We start from the raw sequence: 21,114 nt of genomic DNA, 5'->3' as shown, positions 1-21,114 counted from the left end.
TAGTCAGAACCTCAACATGGGTAGGGGACAAATCCCGTCCTTCTTCGCATTCTCCAAGGTGACTTACAGAACGCTAACGCCTTGCATACGGACAGGCGCCCCAAATTTAAGTTCGCGGTCATCTTTAAAAACCCCCAGGGAGCTATGGACCCAGGTCTCGACCAGCTCTAAGGTCCCACCCTCGCTGATCTCAGGTTACCCAACCCTCCTCTCGGGTTACCCAACCCGGCCTTGCTGCAGTCCTTGGGTCTTCGGCCCCTCCCGCCCCTCGCCGGCAGTGCCCGCCGAGCCGGGCTGCCCCACTGCGCATGCTCCTCGCCGCGCGGGTGGAGAGCGCCGGGGCAGGGAGGCGAGCACCAGGCGCTGGTCCCTCCGGGCAGGGGAGGTAGGCCTGGGCCTGACGCCGGCCACGCAGCGGCGGGAGAGTGAGCACCCGGGCGGCGGCGTCCTGGAGACCCGCGAGAGATGGAAGCGGCGGCGACGCCGGCGACGGCCGGGGCGGCGGGGTGCGAGGAGCTAGGTCGGTGTTGTGCGTGGGCAGGGACCCGGGGCTGACGTAGGCGGGGGTCTGTGCGGGGGGTCGGGTGCGCCCACACCTCCCGGGGCCCCTCGGCCACGGCCGGGAGGAGGCGGACCCTGCCCCCCCGCCCGTCCGCATCCGGGTTCCACAGGGAAAGACGTGGGGCCGAGTGGGCGGTGTGTGTGCGTGTGTGTGTATGCGCGCGTGTGTGCTCTTGAGGTTGTGGGACTAGCACGGGTTCTAATTTAAACCTAGCAAACAAACCTTCCCAGGAAGTTGGAATGAGTTGAGGCCTGATTGCTAACTGACCCCGTTGTCAGCATCCGCAAAGGAACCAGTTATCTGACCCCGAGAGCTTGGTCAGACGAAGCCCAGGCCTCAATAGGGTGTTAAAATGTGTGTGTGTGTTTGCGCGCGCGCGCGCGTGTGGGTGATTGTGTGTGTGGAGTGGGGCGGGGCCCTGTGTGTACACGTCGAAGACGCGAGAGCCTGCGCCGCGACTCTCACAGTTTTTTTCCCCAATGATGCTTTAAGGAAGTTATCATTGTTCTGCTTTTCAAATGCTGCAGCCCCTTTCAGAATCTCCAGATGAATCCTCATTTTACCCCTTGTTATCCCAGAGTTTCGAACAGGTCGTGCTGACCAGAATGAACAGGAGATACCTGTAGCTTGCTCACTTGGCAAAGTTTGTTTTCCTGCTTTCCTTCGATCCTGTTTCTTGGCGACAGGGCGTGTTTGTTTATGGTTTCCCGCTGTCCAAAACAAAAAAGTAGGGATTAGGGTGATAAAATGATCGCTCTGCCAGTTATATGTACTGTACTGGGGAGTATTTTTCATTCGATGCTGATTAAATGTAATTAAAAGATTAAATCTAAATGTAATCTTCAAGAAAACGGTTGAACTTTAAAAAATACCGTATTATAAGTAACTTACAGGTTTTATTCCTCTAATAGCTTGCAGGGCACTTTGCAGTGGAATTTTTTTCAGGCCATAATAGTAGAAACAATAAACTTAACATTTTATTGCATGCTTACTGTGTGCAAACACTGTGCTAAGTGCTTTGCCTATGCATTGTCTTTAACCCTCACAGCATTTGGGATAGGTGCTATTATGATCTCCATTTTATAGATACAGTAATTTTAAGCTTATTAATGGCAGAACCCAAATGTGAACTCAGGTTTGCCTGTTTTAAATTCATTAACAGCCTGTCTTAGTGAGGATATGGAGAAATGGGTATTCTCATGCATTGCTGGCAGGAAAAGGATAATACAGTTATCCTTAAAAATGTACATATCCTTTGACCCAGCAATTCTCCTTCTGAATATTTCCAGAGGAAATAAGTAATGTAACAAATACTTATATCAAGAGGTTTTCATTATAGTATATAGAGAAAAGCTGTTAACTAAAGTACAATGAAAGGAAATTGGTTAAATTGTGGTATAGCTGTATACTGTCTAACCATTAAAAGTGATATGGAAAGATGTTCACCATGTACATTTTCTTTAACTGAAAAAAAAGTTACAAATTATTTCAGTTTTTTTAAGTTTTATGTATTCATTAATTCAACACATACTCATTCAGCTTCCCCTGCGCACTTGAGATACATCGTGAGCAAAACAGATAAAAATTCCTGTTCTTATGGAGCTTGTATTTAGTAAGGGGAAGCAGAGAGTACGCAGTAAAGACAATAACCAGTTAATTATATAGTATGTTAGGTGAAAAGTGCTATGGAAAACAAGAGCAGGGTAAGGGAAATCAGGAATGAGGGTGGGGGCTAGGCAGTTTGCAGTATTTTATAAAATGGTTGGGATGGGCCTTATTGAAAAGGTGCAATTTGAGTAAAGACTTGGAAGAGGTAAGGAAATTAGCCAAATGGATATCTAGGGAAAGGCTACTCCAGGCGGGAAGAATAGCTAAAGGAATAGCAAGGAGACCAAAGTGGCTGAAGCAGAGTGATGGAGGTAGCGATGAGGCCAAATTATGTAGGGTCTTGTAGGCAATGTAGACTGTGACTTTTACCCTGAGGGAAGGGGGGTCCAATGCAGGGTTTGAACAGAGGAATGTCATGATCTGCTTTGTTTTAAAAGGATTGCGTTGACTGCCATGTGAAGAATAAACTGTAAGGGGGCAAAAGTAAAAGCAGGAGAATATTTCAGTAATTCAGGAAAGATGTGGGTGTCTTTCAGAGCAGTATGGCAGTGGCAGTGGAGGTGAAGAGACATAGTTAGCCTCTAGGTATATTTTGAAAGAACCAGTGTGATTTCCTGACAGAGTGGATGAGGGTTAGAGAGTAAAACGGAGGAGACAAGGAAGACTCCAGAGTATCTAGAAGAATGAAATTGTTATTAACTGGGATATTATGGTGGTTTTGTTATATACCTACAGGTTCTTTGATGTTTCTCTCTTAAGTAGGAGAAACTTAATTTTTTTCTCTTCGAGTCAGGGCTGGACTTAGTAACTTGTGTCTAATGAAAGATTTGGGTAGAAGTGATGATGTTTGACTTCAATACTAGATAATAAAGTGCATTGTACCTTCCTCCTTGCTTTGTCTTTTTGAATCACTCACTTGAAGGAAAGCTAGCTGTCATGTTGCAAGGAGACTCAAGCGACTCTAAGGAAAGCTCCGTGTTGCACAGAACCGAGGGCTCCTGACAATAGCCATAAATTGTTATACAGCAATAGATAACTAATACAAATGGGTAAAGTTGCAGGAATAGCAGGCTTGCTGGTGAAGACCAGTTCAGTTTGGGGCATGTTAAGTTTGAGATGTCCATTAGGTATCAAAGTGCAGATGTCAAGTAGGCAATTGGATTTATGTCTAGCATTAGTGAAAGGTCTGGTCTGGAAATGTAAGTTTGGATGTTATCAGCATATGGATAGTATTTAAAGATAGGAAACAGAATGAGAAGATATGAGAGTTGTTTGTGTGTATGTGTGTGTGCCTGTGAACATGTACTCTAAAATGTTAACAGTAGTAATTTCTGGGTAATGAAGTAATTTTTAATTTCAAAAATGTTGTTTATGTATTTTCTGATTTTCTACAATGACCAAGTGTTATTTAATTTAAAAAAAGAATTTCCAAAAATGGGTATTTATGTAAAAAGCACTGGTAGAGATGTTAAGATACAGGTTCTCATAAGGCATGTGAATAGCTTAAGGTCTGCACTTTATTTCATAGCCCATGGGGCCCTCCGGAAAGGTTCTTGCTGTGTATATTTCTTCCTCCTCAGAAATGAACAAAATAGTTATGGAACTTATTTTATATCTAGAGAGTAGTTTATAGATTCAGGTGACAATATTATGTTATTTTTAAAAATGAAACTATTTCTACTTTCTTTTAGTTTGTCTATTGCCAAAATACAAGTGATTTTTAAATTTTATTATAAAAGTAATGCAAGTTTGCTACAACTGCTTTTCTTTTCTTTTTTTTTTAACATTTTCCAGAGAAGGAAAAGTGCACTAACGTTATCCAATTGTCCATCTATATTCTGGTAAATTTGTTTACATTTTGATATATTTACTTTCCCTTATTTCTACTTAATTTTTAAAAACATGATTGGAATCATATTGCAAATATTCAGCTTTTTCCCACTTCGCATATGATACGCTGTTCCCTGTTTTACTCAGACCTCAGTATTGCACCATAATGTCAGTGCAATACTTCATAAAGTGACTGTGCCTTAATTTAGTAATTTCCTGATTGCCACACATTTAGTTTGTTTTCCAATTTTCAATATCAGTAATGTTTTAATGAACATTCTTGTGCAAAATCCTCTTCTGCATACACTAGCTTGCCAGAAGTAGAATTACTAGGTGAAAGAAATAAACATTTTTAAGACTTTAATACCTAGGATAGTGCTAAATTAATGTGATTTTAGAACATTCTGTCTACAACTTGAAATTTACGTTGGTTTTAGGCTTGAAAATTGAGATTCAAACAATTTTCTTGCCAAATAAGACAACGTACAAGCCCTGCCTAATTTAAGAATGTTCCATTTGTATGCACCGTTAATGTATCCCTATGGTATACTATGTAATACACCTAACATCAGATATATTGTGTATAATAAATATTGTATAATATTGAATCAAGCTAGTGTTTCTTATTTATCTATAATTTCTCCACTTGTAAATCGGTAGCACACGTATTCCTTAATAGTGTTTTAGTTTATGAGACATCATTAATATTTACAATAATAATCACAGCATTTTCCAGAGCTGCCCAATTTAGTACTTAACTAAAAATTACAACAAAACATTGGGAACATAATAGACATTATGTATGATGTAAATTGGGTTGTATAATCTTTAATTCCTTTGGGGTGTCAGTTATTATTTCATATGTTCTTAACTCTGTTTACTGTGTTGAGTTGTTGAGTGTTTATCTCCCTTACTAGTCTCTATTTCCTTCTGGCAGGTATAACATGTTTTGCCCATCTTTGCATACTCAATCTTACAGCAGTTTATAACTCATAAATGCTCAGAAGTATTAATTATTAAATTATTTCTAATTTTTGTCAAAGATTGGCATTTAGAAATCCTATACAGCTTAATACGCTTCTAATATATGGAGGAACAGGAAAAAAAGTGTTTATTGATTACTTATTTATGTGCCAAGGTCTAGGCTCTACGCTTCATATACGTTATTTCATTCTTCATATTCTATCTATGTAACGTATATATAATGTATATAATAATTTCATATAATTATCATTTGTAATGACATCACAAACCCCCTGTGTAATAGTAGTTATTATTTTCATTGTACATATGAGAAAATAGGCCCAGAGGAATCTGGTTAAAATGTAAATCAGATGATATCACTCCAAAGCCCAAAACTCTCTAGTGCTATGCTGTCCAGTACAATAGCCATTAGTTATATGGTTGTTGAGCACTTGAAATGTGGTGTGTTCAAGCTGAAATATGCTGCAAGTGTAAAATACATGCTGGATTTCAAAGACTTAGTATGAAAAGTAGAATCTAAAATATCTTAATCTTTTACTGTTGATTACATGTTGAAATGATATTTTAGATAATCAAGTTAAATAAAATATTAAAATTAATTTCCTGTTTCTTTTTCTTTGTAAAAAACTTACTAGAAAAATTTATATTTGTGTACTATAAATTTACATTCACATTTATATATATAAATTTATATTTAACATAAATTTACATTTATATATAATATAAATTTATATTTAATATAAATTTACATTTTTATTATAAATATTTTATAATATTAGCTATAAACAAATTTAAAATTAAATTTAAATATAAATTAAATATTAAATTTTAATTTTAATTTAAATTAAATTAAAAATTAAATGTAAATATAAATTAAATATAAATATAAATTTACATGTATATTACATTGCATTCCTATTGGAAGGCACTGCTCTAGTGGCTTTTCATGTCACATGGAATGGTCTACAAGGCTGTGTACAGTCTGCCTTGTGTCACATCTGATCTGATCTCATCTCCTACTCCTCCCCCGCACTCATTCCTCTCTAGCTACTCTACTCTGCCCTCCTTGTTCCTTAAACACACCAGACTCCCATCCTGAGGGTCTTTGCCTTTGTTCCTGCTGCCTAGGTTACTCTCCCTCCCACAGGATATGGACGCTGCTCACTCCTGCTCCTTCTTCAGGACTTCTTTGAAATGCCACTTTCTCAGGCCTCCTTTGGTTGTCTATCCAAAATTAGAGGCTCTCTGTCTCAATCCTTGTGTTTCTCCTTAGCACTTAAAACTATCTAACTTATCTCTGTTTTACTTATTATCTTATTGTCTCTTTCCTTCGCTAGAATTAGAGCTCCATGGAGGCAGGATTTTTTTTTTTTTTTTTTGAGTGTTAGTAATTATTCTCAGCATCTAATGGTGTTTAACGTATATTAGGGCCTCATTAATATTTGTGAAATTGAATAGGAACCCCTTGTAACCTCTTTAATTGAATACATTCAGTTATGAAGCAGAGAGCTTTTGTGTTGAGGTACTGGTGTTAGTGGATATTAGTGAGGATGACATTCTATTAATAGGGGTTTTTGAGAAGGGCCAGAAACTAGTAAATTTTGTGAGAGGGCTTACTCCTCTTTGCATCAGCTTCCATAATGTGTTTGCCTGTAATGCTGATGTGCATAAAAGCCATCATAGTCTTTGACATCCTTTTCACTAACAAACTAAAGGTAAGCCATGGGAGTCTGTTGTGCCAGGAAAAACAACTCCTGGTAACCACTTTCCTATATATGTCTTTCCAGGAGTTCCACAGGAAGTTCCCAGAGAGCGTATGAATGCTAATTCTTTACCTCATACCTCACTGCTTTTCATCTGACATCCATTGTGAAATAACCAACGGAAGGATATGGTGGTAGTGATGGGTGCTGTCTGTCTTGAATCTGAGCCAGAAACCTTCCATAGGAAAGGGATGCGATTCTCAACAACACTGATTTGAAAACTTATCAAGCTTTCCAGCTTAATCTTCTGCCATATACATTTACCTTCAGTTTCAGTGACATTACACCAACCTAAAATTTCTCAAGCACGCAATTGTATTCAAGCCTGGAATGTCCCCCTCAGCCTTGTGACCAATGCCAATGCTAAAAGCTCTCCTAAAATATTAAGAGTTAAGTGTAAGGAAATCATATTACTGTGTTTTTCTGTAGTGTATACCTAAATTGGAAACAAAAATACAATTTAGCATTTTATATTTAGTATTACCTGGAGCTTCTAAAAGTTATAAATGACTAATTGACTCTATTAATAAATCTAATGTTCAGAGATCTAGGTATATATAGGCTATTACCATTTAAAGATGCAACTTCTTGGGTACTAAGTATTTCCTAGATATTTCTAGTTAGGTGTCTTTCAATTTACTCTTTAGATTCAAGAGCTATTTTATATCATTCAAGTTGATATGCTCAGTCTTAAAACCTGATTGCTTTACCTTTTCTTAGTTTAACAGATACACATTTTTTAGTATGTAATGTTAGCTCCCTATGTAGACTAAAGCTGGAGGGAAAGTCTTAGAGATTTTTCAGATGCAGTGAGCCAAGACCACGCCATTGTACTCCAGCCTGGGTGACAGAGTGAGACGCTGTCTCAAAAAAAAAAAAAAGAATATTTAAGCACATAGTTAGAACTTAGCTAATAACGTCACATTGCATGGTTCTTTAATGGTAGAATCAAAATAGTAAATAAATATGTACTTCTTAAATTCCTAACACTATTAAGAAGTATTTTTATCTTTATAAACTTACTTTAATCTCATTGTAAGAGAGTTAGAGGAGTTTCCTGAAATAATTCAGTTACAAATTTTTTTGTTGGCATATAATAATTGTACATATTTGTGGAGTACATGAGATATTTTGATATAAACATACAGTATGTAATGATCAAATCAGGATAATTGAGATATCCATCATCTCAAATGTTTATCTTTTTTTGTATGGGTTGGGAAGATTTCAAATCCATTTCTCTAGTTATTTTGAAATACATAACAAATTATTGTTAACTACAGTTGCCCTATTGTGCTACAGAACATTAGATCTTATTCCTACTACCTATTTGTATTTTTTGTACACAGGAATAATCAAATTTTTGTTAAGGTTTTAAATGTGAAGGATGAAATGAATTTAAAGCAAATATATATATGAAAAGCTGTTTTTCACAGTAAGTCATGTTTAATGTTTTCTAGACAATGTAACATTGAAAATTAATGACTTTAAGAAGTAAGGGAAAGTGTAACCATAGGGATCACACTGTTGAACACAGTTAAATAAATATGACAGCTGCTAAACAATGTGAGAAGTTTGTTCAGAACTCTGAAGTTTCTTCAGAGTGACTCAGGTCCCAACTAATTTTTACTTGGGATTCTGAACATTATAATACTATTTTTTCAAAAAAAAAAAAAAAAAAAAACTTAAATCTGTGAATTACAAAACTAGTATTTATAGGTAATTTTAACAATTCCAGATTTCCAGGTTTATCTAAAAGGATATGAAAAATAAACTCTTCGATAATGCCATTACAAATAAACTTATTATTTACAGTTCATATTGTTGTTAAAGATATGAAAAAACTTACCATTTTCCGTACTTTCCTTACTGCTGTGATCTCTTGGGCAGTGTGCTTTAAATAACAGATTGTTCAGTTTTTGAAATATTGGTAGTGATAACTATCTTTATTGAGGACAGATAGTATACTTAGTACAGCACAGAACATGCTGCACACCTCCTGACAGAAAGAAATCAGAAAGTTCAAATAACTGATAATTTGGATAAACTAAATGAATAAAAGCAAATGAACTCTAGTCAGCAAGGGCAGTGGAGTACATTTAGAAATAAAAATATTAACATATTGGTGGTTGAAACTGATGTTCATACAACTAATAATGATGGTTATGGATTAAGTAGTCCCCCCACCCCTCAATTTATATGTAGTCATAGTGCTGCATACCTCAGGATGTGACCTTATTTAGAAATAGGGTCATTGTAGCTGTAATTAGCTAAGATGAAACCATAGCCAGGAGCCATGGCTTATGCCTGTAATCCCAGCACTTTGGGAGGCCGAGGCAGATGGATCACCTGATATTAGGAGTTCGAGACCAGCATGACCAACATGGTGAAACCCTGTCTCTACTAAAAATACAAAAATTAGCTGAACGTGGTGGTGCATGCCTGTAATCCCAGCTACTCTGGAGGCAGAGGCAGGAGAATTGCTTGAACTTGGAGGGTGGAGGTTGCAGTGAGCCAAGATCGCGCCATTGTACTCCAGCCTGGTCAACAAGAGTGAAACTCTGTCTAAAAAAAAAAAAAAAGATGAGGTTATGCCGGAGTAGGCTGGGCCCCTAATCCAATATGACTGGTGTCCTTATAAAAAGGAAAAATTTAAACACAGAGAATGTCATGTGAATTTGAAGATGACTGTCCATAAACCAAGGAGAGAGGCCTACCTGGAACAGGGCTTTCCCTCCCAGCCTTTAGAAGGAACCAACCCTCCCAACACTTTTTCAGACTAATAGCCTCTAGAACTTTGAGGCAATAAATTATCTTGTAGTACTTGATTATGAGAGCCCTGGGAAACGAATGTGATGGTTTTATAAGAGTACCAACTTATTCTGTATAGAGTATAACAAAAAAGGACGTAAGGGAGAATGTATTGAAATGAAAATTTAATGTGTCACTTAAGATACATACGAATGAAAATGAGGTAAAGACGGACATCAGAAGGGTCAGAGATATAAAGTGGTTGCATGGAAGACAGGCAAAGAAGTTCCAACATGCATGTAATTGAAATAGCTAAAGAAGTAGTGTTTGAACCAAATACATATTTAAAGCTATTATCCAAGAAAACTTTATAGTAGAAATAAGAAAAAACCTAAATCAACATCTCAAAAGGGGCCCACTGTGTCCCTGGGAAAACTGACTTAGCATGATCAACCCCAAGACATATGGTAAAGTTATTAGACTTTAAAGACAAAGAAAGTATCTTCAGGACCTCTAGGAAAAAGGACAAGTTACTTAATGGCTGAGAAAATTAGTCTGCCATCAGACTTCTCAAAAGTAGCATATAAAAGCAAGGCAAAAGTGGAGCAGCATTTTCAAGAAACTCAAGGAAAGAAAGTGTGAGCCAAGGACTTTATATCTAGTTGTTCTTCAAGTATCCAGTCTATAAAGAAAAACAGTTTGAAACATGTAAAAACTCAGGGAATACTGTGCCCATGAGACCGTCCTGAGGAATCAGTTAGAGCAGTGGTCCTCAAAGTGTGGTCCCCAGACCAGCAACATCAGCAGCACTGGGGAACTTATTAGAAATGCATATTTTTAGGCCCACCCCAGACTTCCTGAATGAGAAACTTTGGGATGGAGTCCATCATTGTCTGTTTTAGCAAGCCCTGTAGGCCATTCTGATGCATACCTTATAAGAAGATCTTCCAGCCAAGGGATGATTGAGGAAACTTTGGCAGAGAACTGATAGTGAATATTGATATTGATTGCAGCTATAGGTCTAAGAAATGAGTAGAGACATAATTTGAAGAACAGTATGAAAATATCCCTATGTATTGTCAAAGTAGAAAGAATACAACTAAAAATGAGAAAATAAGGAACAGAGAAAGGAAAAAGTAAAATTAAATTATTAACTGTGGTATAGGTAATAGGTAGAAGTCAGAGAGTACCACTTAAAACAGTCAAACAAGATAGTAAAAAATTGAGTAAGAAAAAAAGATGATTAAAGGCGTCATAAAAAATATAATGGCAAAGAAACCACTAGAACAATTCAATTAAATGTAATATATAATCCTGGATGGAGGAAAAAATTGCTAAGAGGAATTTGTTGGTATAACTGATGAAAGTGGAATATGGAATGTAGATTAAATAAAGTATTACATCAATGTTAAGCTGAATTTGATAACTTAATATGAATAAGAGAATATTCTTGTTCTCAGGAAATAACACACTGAAAAAGTGGTAAAGGGCAAATTTTGATACTGAAATTTTAAATATTGGAATGACTTTGTAATTTTCTTCAAGTATTTAAAAATGTGATTACTATTTACCTGTACAATATGATTCGAAGCTAAGCAGAGATGAAAATATATTTGATCATTCACATTTCTCATGGTGTAATTCTATGATGATTTACTATAAATCTCTTGTGGATAACGCAGAAAAAGTTTTGCATTGAATACTTAAGCTTTCACCTTGCACTGCATATTCCGAACAGCATATCCAGCAAATAAATTTAGTTGCTTCTTTTAAAATGTACTAAAACTCAGGGTATTAGTATGAACTAACTTTGGATGGAAATAGTAAAGACGAGTACAAATGGTATTTCCTAATATTTTAAAATTCATTTATACCAGCTTTATCCAAATTTTTTAAGCAATAGTGAAGTACTTTGTTTTTCTTTTTTAAAGAGATGGATGTAATGAGGCCTTTGATAAATGAGCAGAATTTTGATGGGACATCAGATGAAGAACATGAGCAAGAGCTTCTGCCTGTTCAGAAGCATTACCAACTTCATGATCAAGAGGGCATTTCGTAAGTGTTATGGTTTATAAGTCTCCTTTTCTTTTAATTCAGTATGTATTTTGTAATCTTCTGCAGGGAAGACATTCTATTACATTACAAGACACAAATATAAGACATAGTCTCCACCTTCAATGAGTTTATAGTCTGTTTGGGAAAGAAATGCATTTAAATCACAGAGCAGTATATAGGAATTACTGCAGTGATGATGCCTAACAAATGCTAGGGATCTTGAAAGAAGGGAGATCTGATTAAGTGGAACAGGAATGTTAAGAGAAGTGATGTCTGAAATGATCAGGAGGTAGGTAGTAAATGCTTCTTTATGCTGAAACAAAGTCATGGAGGTAGGAAAGCAAACCTTTTTTGACATTTTGTCATCATTAATAGTTTCGAGTAACTTCTCATTCTAATGATAGTTTAATGGTTAAGCAAAGTAATACGCAATTGATCAGAGAAGAAGAATATAAACTGAAAAAATATTTAGGTAAACATTTTTGTTTCATAAGTTTAAACTTTTTGCTCTTCATTTTTGTTTCAACTTATTTCTTCCCGGTGAAGAGACGTCCTTCAGATGCCTCTGGAAACTACTTTTAGGTCAAATCCCTTAGGGAATTCATAGTATCTAAAAATTAATTAATGTTTATCTTACCTGTTGATGCATATAGTTTTTAAACTTGTATTTTTAAAATTAACTTCTTAGGTTGACAATCATAGACAAATATGTTTAGTGTCATGGTTACATAGGTAGTGTCAATACATTCTTTGTTACTAGCCAAATACTCAACATTGTTTTGAAAATCATAGCAGCAAAATATCTTATGAGATAATTACTTTTTAAAAAAAATTTATTGCTTTACTGTGTACAAAACCACACTGTAAAGAGGATGCCTTTAGCCTTTTTTAATTTAATATTTTACTTTCTTGTTTGGCAGATATTTCATTTAACTATCTCATTTAATATCCACAATAACTCTTGTTATTCCGCTTTTAATTAGCAAAGATAGGACTTGAACCAAGTATGACTTCTAGCCCAGGGTGGGATGGAAATGTTATTTGGTTCCTTGCCTAGATTAATTTTCAGTTCCCATCTAGTACTAAAACCATGATCATGTTATAATAGATTTTGTTCGAAAATATTTAAGTTTTATAACTTTTACTTTTCAGATTTGTACAAACTCTTATACACCTTCTTAAAGGAAATATTGGAACTGGCCTTTTAGGACTTCCATTGGCAATAAAAAATGCAGGCATAGTGGTAAGACTTATCTTTGTAATCACCAGTTAAGATACAGTTATCAGTCTCATTTATAGCAATCTAATGTCTGACCTAGTCAAATATAACCTGGTAAGGTGACGTTTAGATCATTTAGATGTTGTCTTGAAAAAATTGTGTCAACTGTGATAATGATATCTAACAAAAAATACTAATTACTTTATTCATTTCTACTTCATTACTTATTTGTAATATTTAGCCAAGTAAAGCCACAAACATAAAACAGTCTTTGATTTTCAGGTATAGTTACATCTTCTTACTATTTTGGATTTTCAGGAATTGAATTTAGCAGTATAATCATAGCAACAAATATATTTATAGATCAGATTATTGGTAATGTGACATTGTATAGTTTTTTAGAGTCAAATATAAAGTTTTTAGAATTTAAATAACAGTTAAGAAAAGTTGATTGGGCGCGGTGGCTCATTCCTGTAATCCCAGCACTCTGGGAGGCTGAGGTGGGCGGATCACGAGGTCAGAAGATTGAGACCATCCTGGCTAAAACGGTGAAACCCCGTCTCTACTGAAAAATACAAAAAATTAGCCGGGTGTGGTGGCGGACGCCTGTGGTCCCAGCTACTTGGGAGGCTGAGGCAGGAGAATGGTGTGAAACCAGGAGGTGGAGTTTACAGTGAGCCGAGATCGCACCACTGCACTCCAGCCTGGGCGACAGAGCGAGACTCTGTCTCCCAAAAAAAAGAAAAATAATAACAATAACTTTTAAAAACCAACATGTAAAGCACTGTTAGAGGCAGCTATTGTAATTATTATAATTACAGAGATCCTTGTTAGGGGAGAAACCCATTTATGATGTAATAAAATCATATTTAGCCGGGCGCGGTGGCTCACGCCTGTAATCCCAGCACTTTGGGAGGCCGAGGCGGGCGGATCACGAGGTCAGGAGATCGAGACCATCCTGGCTAACATGGTGAAACCCCGTCTCTACTAAAAATGCAAAAAATTAGCCGGGCGAGGCGGCGGGCGCCTGTAGTCCCAGCTACTCGGGAGGCTGAGGCAGGAGAATGGCGTGAACCCGGGAGGCGGAGCTTGCAGTGAGCCGAGATCGCGCCACTGCACTCCAGCCTGGGCGACTAAGCCAGACTCTGTCTCAAAAAAAATAAAATAAAATTAAAAAAAAATAAAATCATATTTAACCTTTTTTGAATAGACCAGTTTCTACAAACAGTTTTAACTATCTCTGCATTTGACTGTTTTTCCCCCCTAATTTAGATGATAAAAACTTTTGATTATAAAAATAAACTTTGGCAGTATTTTCGTTGTATCTTGATAATTATTAGCATCGCTTTAATTTTAGTAAATAAATATTTAAAATATTTTATTTACTACTTTTTGAAATAATTATTTTCTAAGCATGGTTTCTGACACATAGTAAGTACCCAACAAGCAGTCTGTAGAAGTAAATTGCTCGCAGTCTCCGTTTGACATTGTGCTTTTTAGGGATTTCAGTAATGATGCATGGTTGCGTATAATTATAACGGTGGGTCACTGGTAGTTGTAGACTTGCCATTTGATATTCAATATGATCTTGTGTTCTATCCTACTTTGTTATCTATGCTCCATATTCATAGGTTTAAGTAGCTAATAAGATGGAATTATACATTATTGTCTTAAATATTACTCGAAATTGTTTCTGCATCAGGTTTATTAGTTTTCCCTTATGCAATGACTAATCATTTTGCCCAAAAAGTATTTATTCAGTGCACATGAAAAATCCATTGATTCATTGCTTATGAGATTACTCAATTTCTGTTAAATATTTAAACCTTATACATTTTTTTCCCCACAGCTTGGACCAATCAGCCTTGTGTTTATAGGAATTATTTCTGTTCACTGTATGCACATATTGGTACGTTGCAGTCACTTTCTGTGTCTGAGGTAAATGTGGATTTGTTAAGCCTAATTATTTCAAAGCTATCTTTTTATTTAGAGCATCAGATAGTCTTATATTCTACTGTGCTTTGTATTTCCTTTAAGCTCTGATATAGATACATCTAAGGTAATGAATATGGAAGAAGGTAGCATTTCATATGATTTAAATCTGGTTAGAATCTATTTATTTTTAAAAGGTAGCCTTATTAGTGAAATAGTATGGTTTCTCAGTATAAATGGAAAAAATTAGAAAAGATATATAGAGGCAATGGAGACAGTGGTGTGACTTTTAGCTATAGCATAGTGGTCTTCTATGTGTTAGTAATTCTCTTTTGATTATAATGCCTTTGGTGCTCTCTGGTTATGTATGGGTTAGTAGATAGTCAACAAGATAATATTATTTTTCTTTATTTTTGTATCATGAAATACTTCTACTGGACAGTAGACCATATGTATTCTAGTGGCCTAATGTCAAATCTTGACTCTTTTTTGTTGTTATTACATACTGTTAAAACTTTGGGCAAATCATTTATGAGCTTTATATAACAATGTATACTTGGGAAAAAAAAAAAGAGAGAATGGAGAAATAATACCTACCTCATGGGAAGATTAAATGAGATAGTTTATGTGAAAATGTATTGTGCAGCCTTGCACAGATGTATTATTAATTAATGCTATTCTAAGAATGGAATAATTTAGACATGAATAATGTAGTTGTTTTAGGCATTTGAAATATTTAAATTAATAAAGCACAAATATTAAGTTACAAGTTACAAGTTATGTGCTAAAGTTACATGAACTTTAGCAGTAGATAAAATTAATATGCTGGTAAAAAGGACAGATTTAAACTTTTAAAATTTTATGAGGCATGCTTTAAAAGTATGAAGATCTTAACATTTTGATAACTCATTTATCAGTGCATAGCCTTGCATTTATTAATTCCTATTTATTTTATATTTATTTCAAGAGATGGTTTTATGGACCAACTTAAAATTTTTCTTTTTTCCTTTGCATGTATGTCATTAAATTACAGGTTTAAAAAGTCAACATTAGGTTACGGTGACACCGTGAGCTTTGCTATGGAAGTGAGTCCTTGGAGTTGTCTTCAGAAGCAAGCAGCATGGGGACGGTAAGTACTTATTCTGTTATTAATATGTGATTGTTAAAATTATGTTAATTTTAAGGATTTTAATCTAACAAGATACATAAATAAAAATATGATAAAGCTGGAAAATAGACATACGTAACCCTTAAACAGACTTGGGTTCTAATCTGAACTTGACCGTTTTTCAGTTTTCTGACCTTGATCAAATTACTTATCATTGTGGTTTGGTTTTCTCACTATGAAATGAGTTTGTAGTAATACCTATTTCACAGGATCATTATGGTAGATGAAATAAAATGGTATTTATAAAGCATGACCTGCTCAGATAATGACATAATCATGTTCATTAATTTTTTAAATAAAGGAAAACAAGAAAAATGTTGTTGTCTCATTATTTCAAATGAAGTTGTAGTATTTAGTTACATGCTTATCTGAGGTATGGATATATTTTAGCATAACCTTATTTTATTGTCTTGTTATTTAAATGTAACTTTATTATTGGTGGCTCTGCCTCAGCAAAGTCAGATGAATACAGGACTAGAAAAATAAGGAAGCATAAGCAGTCAGCAAAGTGCTACCTGTTGTACAGATGACATGTGAGATGGGAATTAAAACAAGAACAGTGTTAGTAGAGTAGTTTATAGTTAAGTATGGCCTTTCTGGAGATTTTCAGGAAGTTAGGTTTGGTATGAGCTGCTCAGAGTTCCTGATATGCTGAGTAGGAGGATATATACTACAATAAAATGTTTTAAAACTTTTGAAAAGAGAAATAAAATATATTGACATTTCAGTAGCTCTTATGGATACTTATTTGTGGATATCTTTTTTCAGGAGTGTGGTTGACTTTTTTCTGGTGATAACACAGCTGGGATTCTGTAGTGTTTATATTGTCTTCTTAGCTGAAAATGTGAAACAAGTGAGTATTTTTCTTCAGTTAATGAAATCATTTTCTTCTAAAGCCCTAGTTATGGCTTCATATTTCTTCTGTGGAAGCCATGGTTGAATTTGAAAATGTGTTCCCTTTCATAAATAATCTTCCTTTACAGATTTTCCTTTAGTCTTTTTTTCTTGCAATTTGGATTTCTGCTGTAATTGTTGATTTTACTATTTTGTTATAATACTGATAATGCTTGTTTTCTCAGATCAGAATATGACATAATTTACTGATTTCTTAGCTATGTGAAACTTAGATCTCAAAAGCATATACAGAGAGGCTTTGGAAGCATATTCTTTACATTGGCATTCTATAAAGAACGATATAAGGCTTTAGCCAGTAGCCTAAAAAAATCAAGTAAAAATAGTGAACATTCATTATTAAAATCCAGTAATTATAGCCATTGTGTAAAAAGATACTGTGTCCAAAAATGAACAGCTTTCTGTAGTTCTTTCAGAAACTTTCTCATATTATGAAGGTTTGCTTTAAGAAGAAGTGGTGTTCAGTCTTGGAAGAGATTGACAGTGTATTTGGACAAATGTGGAAAGCACTGAAATAAAAAATCCCTCCATCAAAACAATACTATAAAGCACTTTTCTTTATGACTGGTATCATTATTCCTACGTTATCCTCTGCTCTTCTTTAATCATTATTTTAATCAGTAATGTTTATTAATTATCCACATGTCCATGGTACAGTAAACATTTTACATAGTAATATATAGGATTGTCTTCTAGATATTTTTATGCAAAATGATGAAGTGAGTATGTTTTCTAAAGAACCTATGTTTGTGTGGGTTCTTGTGCATTTGTGTGTATTTGACTCTCTTTTCTAAGTATAGACTATGCTTCATTTCACTGAGAATTGGCAAACTGTTTCTATAGAGGGCCAGATAAAAAGTATTTTCTGCTTTGCAGGCCATATGGTCTCTGTTGTAACTACTCAGTTCAACCATAGGCAACAATATGTAAACAAATAGATATGGCTGTATTTAGGTAAAATTTTATTTGCAAATATAGGTAGCCTACAGACCGTAGTTTGTTAACCCCTGATTTAGACTATCCCTATATGCTGTATTTGAGCCATTCACTTAGATTTTTGTGTTGGAAGAAGTCATTGAGTCAAACCCTCTTTTATAAAAGAATTCATAGCTAGTTAGGAATTGGGGCTTGGATTTCTGGTCAGTTTTCTTTCCAGTGTACCATGTCTCAGCATCTAGAAAAGCTTTGTGTATATATGGAACCTTAAATGTCTGGAAACTTAAATGTACCTGTTCTGTGAAACCTTTCTTAACTGTTCCTTCCATGCTTTCCTTTTCTTTATCTCTTGCCAGAATTTATTGGTTTTTCTCGTGGCTTCTGTGTCACTTTTTTTTTTTGTTTTTTTGAGACAGAGTCTCGCTCTGTCGCCCAGGCTGGAGTGCAGTGGCCGGATCTCAGCTCACTGCAAGCTCCGCCTCCCGGGTTTATGCCATTCTCCTGCCTCAGCCTCCCGAGTAGCTGGGACAACAGGTGCCTGCCACCTTGCCTGGCTAGTTGTTTGTATTTTTTAGTAGAGATGGGGTTTCACCGTGTTAGCCAGGATGGTCTTGATCTCCTGACCTCGTAATCCGCCTGTCTCGGCCTCCCAAAGTGCTGGGATTGCAGGCTTGAGCCACCGTGCCCGGCCTTCTGTGTCACTTTTTAAAATAGCCTTGATCATGCTGTACTGAAGTTAATTTAGAAGTTATTTTTCACCAGTAGACAGCAAGCCCCATGAAGGAAGGGACTCCCATATCCCTTGTGTTCATCACTGTAAACTAGCATCTAAGAGTGCCTGGCTTATCAGTACCCAATATGGTTATTGGCTCTGAAGGAAAATGAACTCCTTGCACTGGGAGAGATTATACCTTTTTCATGTCTTTATTTCTCAGACCTCGTACTGTACCTGGTTGATTGCACAAGTGTCAGTAAAACTTTCTGGACTGAAAGGGTTTAATCCTTTTGTTTGATTTCTGCAGTGATGGTCTCTGCTACTTTTCTTGCTCCCACCCTGTGCAAACACCCATTTTTCCCATTTTCTCTGTCAACTTTTCTCTTTCAGCACCTACATGATTGTTTTAGCTTGGTTTCTCACTTTCACAGCCATTTTCCTGTGTCTATAAAAGGAATGGTGTCCTTAGGGTTTTCAAGGTAAGTGATCATATCATCAACAAATAGGGACAGTTTGACTTCCTCTTTACCAATTTGGATGCCCTTTATTTCTTTCTCTTGTCTGATTGCTCTGGCTAGGACTTCCAGTACTATGTTGAAGAGGAGTGGTGAGAGTGGGCATCCTTGTCTTGCCCCAGTTCTCAGAGGGAATGCTTTAAACTTTTCCCCATTCAGTATTACGTTGGCTGTGGGTTTGTCATAGATGGCTTTTATTACATTATGGTATGTTCTGTGACTGATAAAATAATTCAGCAAAGTTTCTGGATACAAGATTAATGTACACAAATCAGTAGCTCTTCTTATAAACCAACAGTGACCAAGTGGAGAATCAAATCAGGAACTCAACCCCTTTTCCTTTTACAAAAGCCGCAAAAAAAATTAAACTACTTGCTGGTTCCAAGATGGCTGAATAGGAACAGCTCCAGTCTACAGCTCCCAGTGTGAGTGACGCAGAAGATGGTGTGATTCCTGCATTTCCAATTGAGGTACCGGGTTCATCTCACTGGGGCTTGTTGGACAGTGGTTGCAGCCCATGGAGTGTGAGCCAAAGCAGGGCAGGGCATCACCTCACCTGGGAAGCACAGGGTATCGGGAAATTCCCTTTCCTAGCCAAGGGAAGCCATGACAGATGGTACCTGGAAAATTGGGACACTCTCATCCTAATACTGCGCTTTTCCAACATCTTAGCAAACGGCACACTAGGAGATTATATCCCGTGCCTGGCTTGGAGGGTCCCACGCCCACAGAGCCTTGCTCACTGCTAGCACAGCAGTCTGAGATCGAACTGCAAGGTGACAGCAAGACTGGGGGAGGGGTGTCCACCATTGCTGAGGCTTGAGTGGGTAAACAAAGCAGCGGGGAAGCTCGAACTGGGTGAAGCCAACTGCAGGTCAAGGAGGGCTGCCTGCCTCTGTAGACTGCACCTCTAGGGGCAGGGCATGACTGCACCTCTAGGGGCAGGGCATAGCTGAACAAAAGGCAGCAGAAACTTCTGCAGACTTAAACGTCCCCACCTGACAGCTTTGAAGAGAGTAGTGGTTCTCCGAACACGGAGTTTGAGATCTGAGAATGGACAGACTGCCTCCTCAAGTGGGTCCCTGACCCCTGAGTAGCCTAACTGGGAGACACCTCCCAGTAGGGGCTGACTGACACCTCATACAGCTGGGTGCCCGTCTGAGACGAAGTTTCCACAGGAAGGATCAGGCAGCAACATCTGCCGTTCTGCAATATTTGTTGTTCTGCAGCCTCTGCTAGTGATACCCAGGCAAACAGGGTCTGGAGTGGACCTCCAGTAAACTCCAGCAGACCTGCAGCTGAGGGTCCTGACTGTTAGAAGGAAAACTAACGAATGGAAAGGACATCGATACCAAAACCCCATCTGTACGTCACCATCATCAAAGACCAAAGGAATGCAGCTCCTTGCCAGCAACAGAACAAAGCTGGGTGGAGAATTGACAAGTTGAGAGAAGAAGGCTTCAGACGATCGGTAGTAACAAACTTCTCTGAGCTAAAGGAGGATGTTTGAACCCATCGCAAAGAAGCTAAAAAACCTTGAAAAAAGATGAGACAAATGGCTAACTAGAATAAGTAGTGTAGAGAAGACCTTAAATGACCTGATGGAGCTGAAAACCATGGCATGGGAACTACATGATGCATGCACAAGCTTCAGTAGCCTATTTGATCAAGTGGAAGAAAGGGTATCAGTGATTGAAGATCAAATGAATGAAATGAAGTGAGAAGAGAAGTTTAGAGAAAAAAGAGTAAAAAGAAATGAACAAAGCCTCCAAGAAATATTGGACTATGTGAAAAGACCAAATCTACGTCTGATTGGTGTACCTGAAAGTGACAGGGAGAATGGAACCAAATTGGAAAACACTTCAGGATATTATCCAGGAGAACTTCCCCAACCTAGCAAGGCAGGCCAACATTCAAATTCGGGAAATACAGAGAACGCCACAAAGGTACTCCTCAAGAAGAGCAACTCCAAGACACATAATTGTCAGATTCACCAAAGTTGAAATGAAAGAAAAAATATTAAGGGCAGCCAGAGAGAGAGGTCAGCTTATCCACAAAGGGAAGCTCATCAGACGAACAGTGGATCTTTCGGCAGAAACTCTACAAGCCAGAAGAGAGTGGGGGCCAATATTCAACATTCTTAAAGAAAAGAATATTCAACCCA

The 21,114-nt window shown here is 36.9% G+C and overlaps 1 protein-coding gene across 2 annotated transcripts in view; it reads left to right on the top strand.

Moving 5' to 3' along the window:
- Nucleotides 1-322: 322 nt before the first annotated feature.
- Nucleotides 323-21,114, top strand: part of SLC36A4 (solute carrier family 36 member 4) — a 50,851-nt gene continuing 30,059 nt past the window's right edge. The window contains exons 1-6 of one of the 2 annotated variants that reach the window (XM_025358251.1): nucleotides 323-520; nucleotides 11,430-11,553; nucleotides 12,706-12,796; nucleotides 14,622-14,710; nucleotides 15,738-15,833; nucleotides 16,641-16,725. In XM_025358251.1, the coding sequence (XP_025214036.1) occupies nucleotides 466-520; nucleotides 11,430-11,553; nucleotides 12,706-12,796; nucleotides 14,622-14,710; nucleotides 15,738-15,833; nucleotides 16,641-16,725 (540 nt within the window). In that variant the 5' untranslated portion in view covers nucleotides 323-465. Of the gene's footprint in view, nucleotides 521-1,031; nucleotides 1,290-11,429; nucleotides 11,554-12,705; nucleotides 12,797-14,621; nucleotides 14,711-15,737; nucleotides 15,834-16,640; nucleotides 16,726-21,114 lie in introns of those variants that run through there. The other variant, XM_025358252.1, reaches the window with a different exon arrangement.

Source organism: Theropithecus gelada, chromosome 14 (assembly GCF_003255815.1).
Source record: "Theropithecus gelada isolate Dixy chromosome 14, Tgel_1.0, whole genome shotgun sequence".
Taxonomy (NCBI): Eukaryota; Metazoa; Chordata; class Mammalia; order Primates; family Cercopithecidae; genus Theropithecus; species Theropithecus gelada.
Note: the sequence above shows the minus strand (reverse complement) of the source record. Positions and strands in the feature narration are given on the sequence as shown.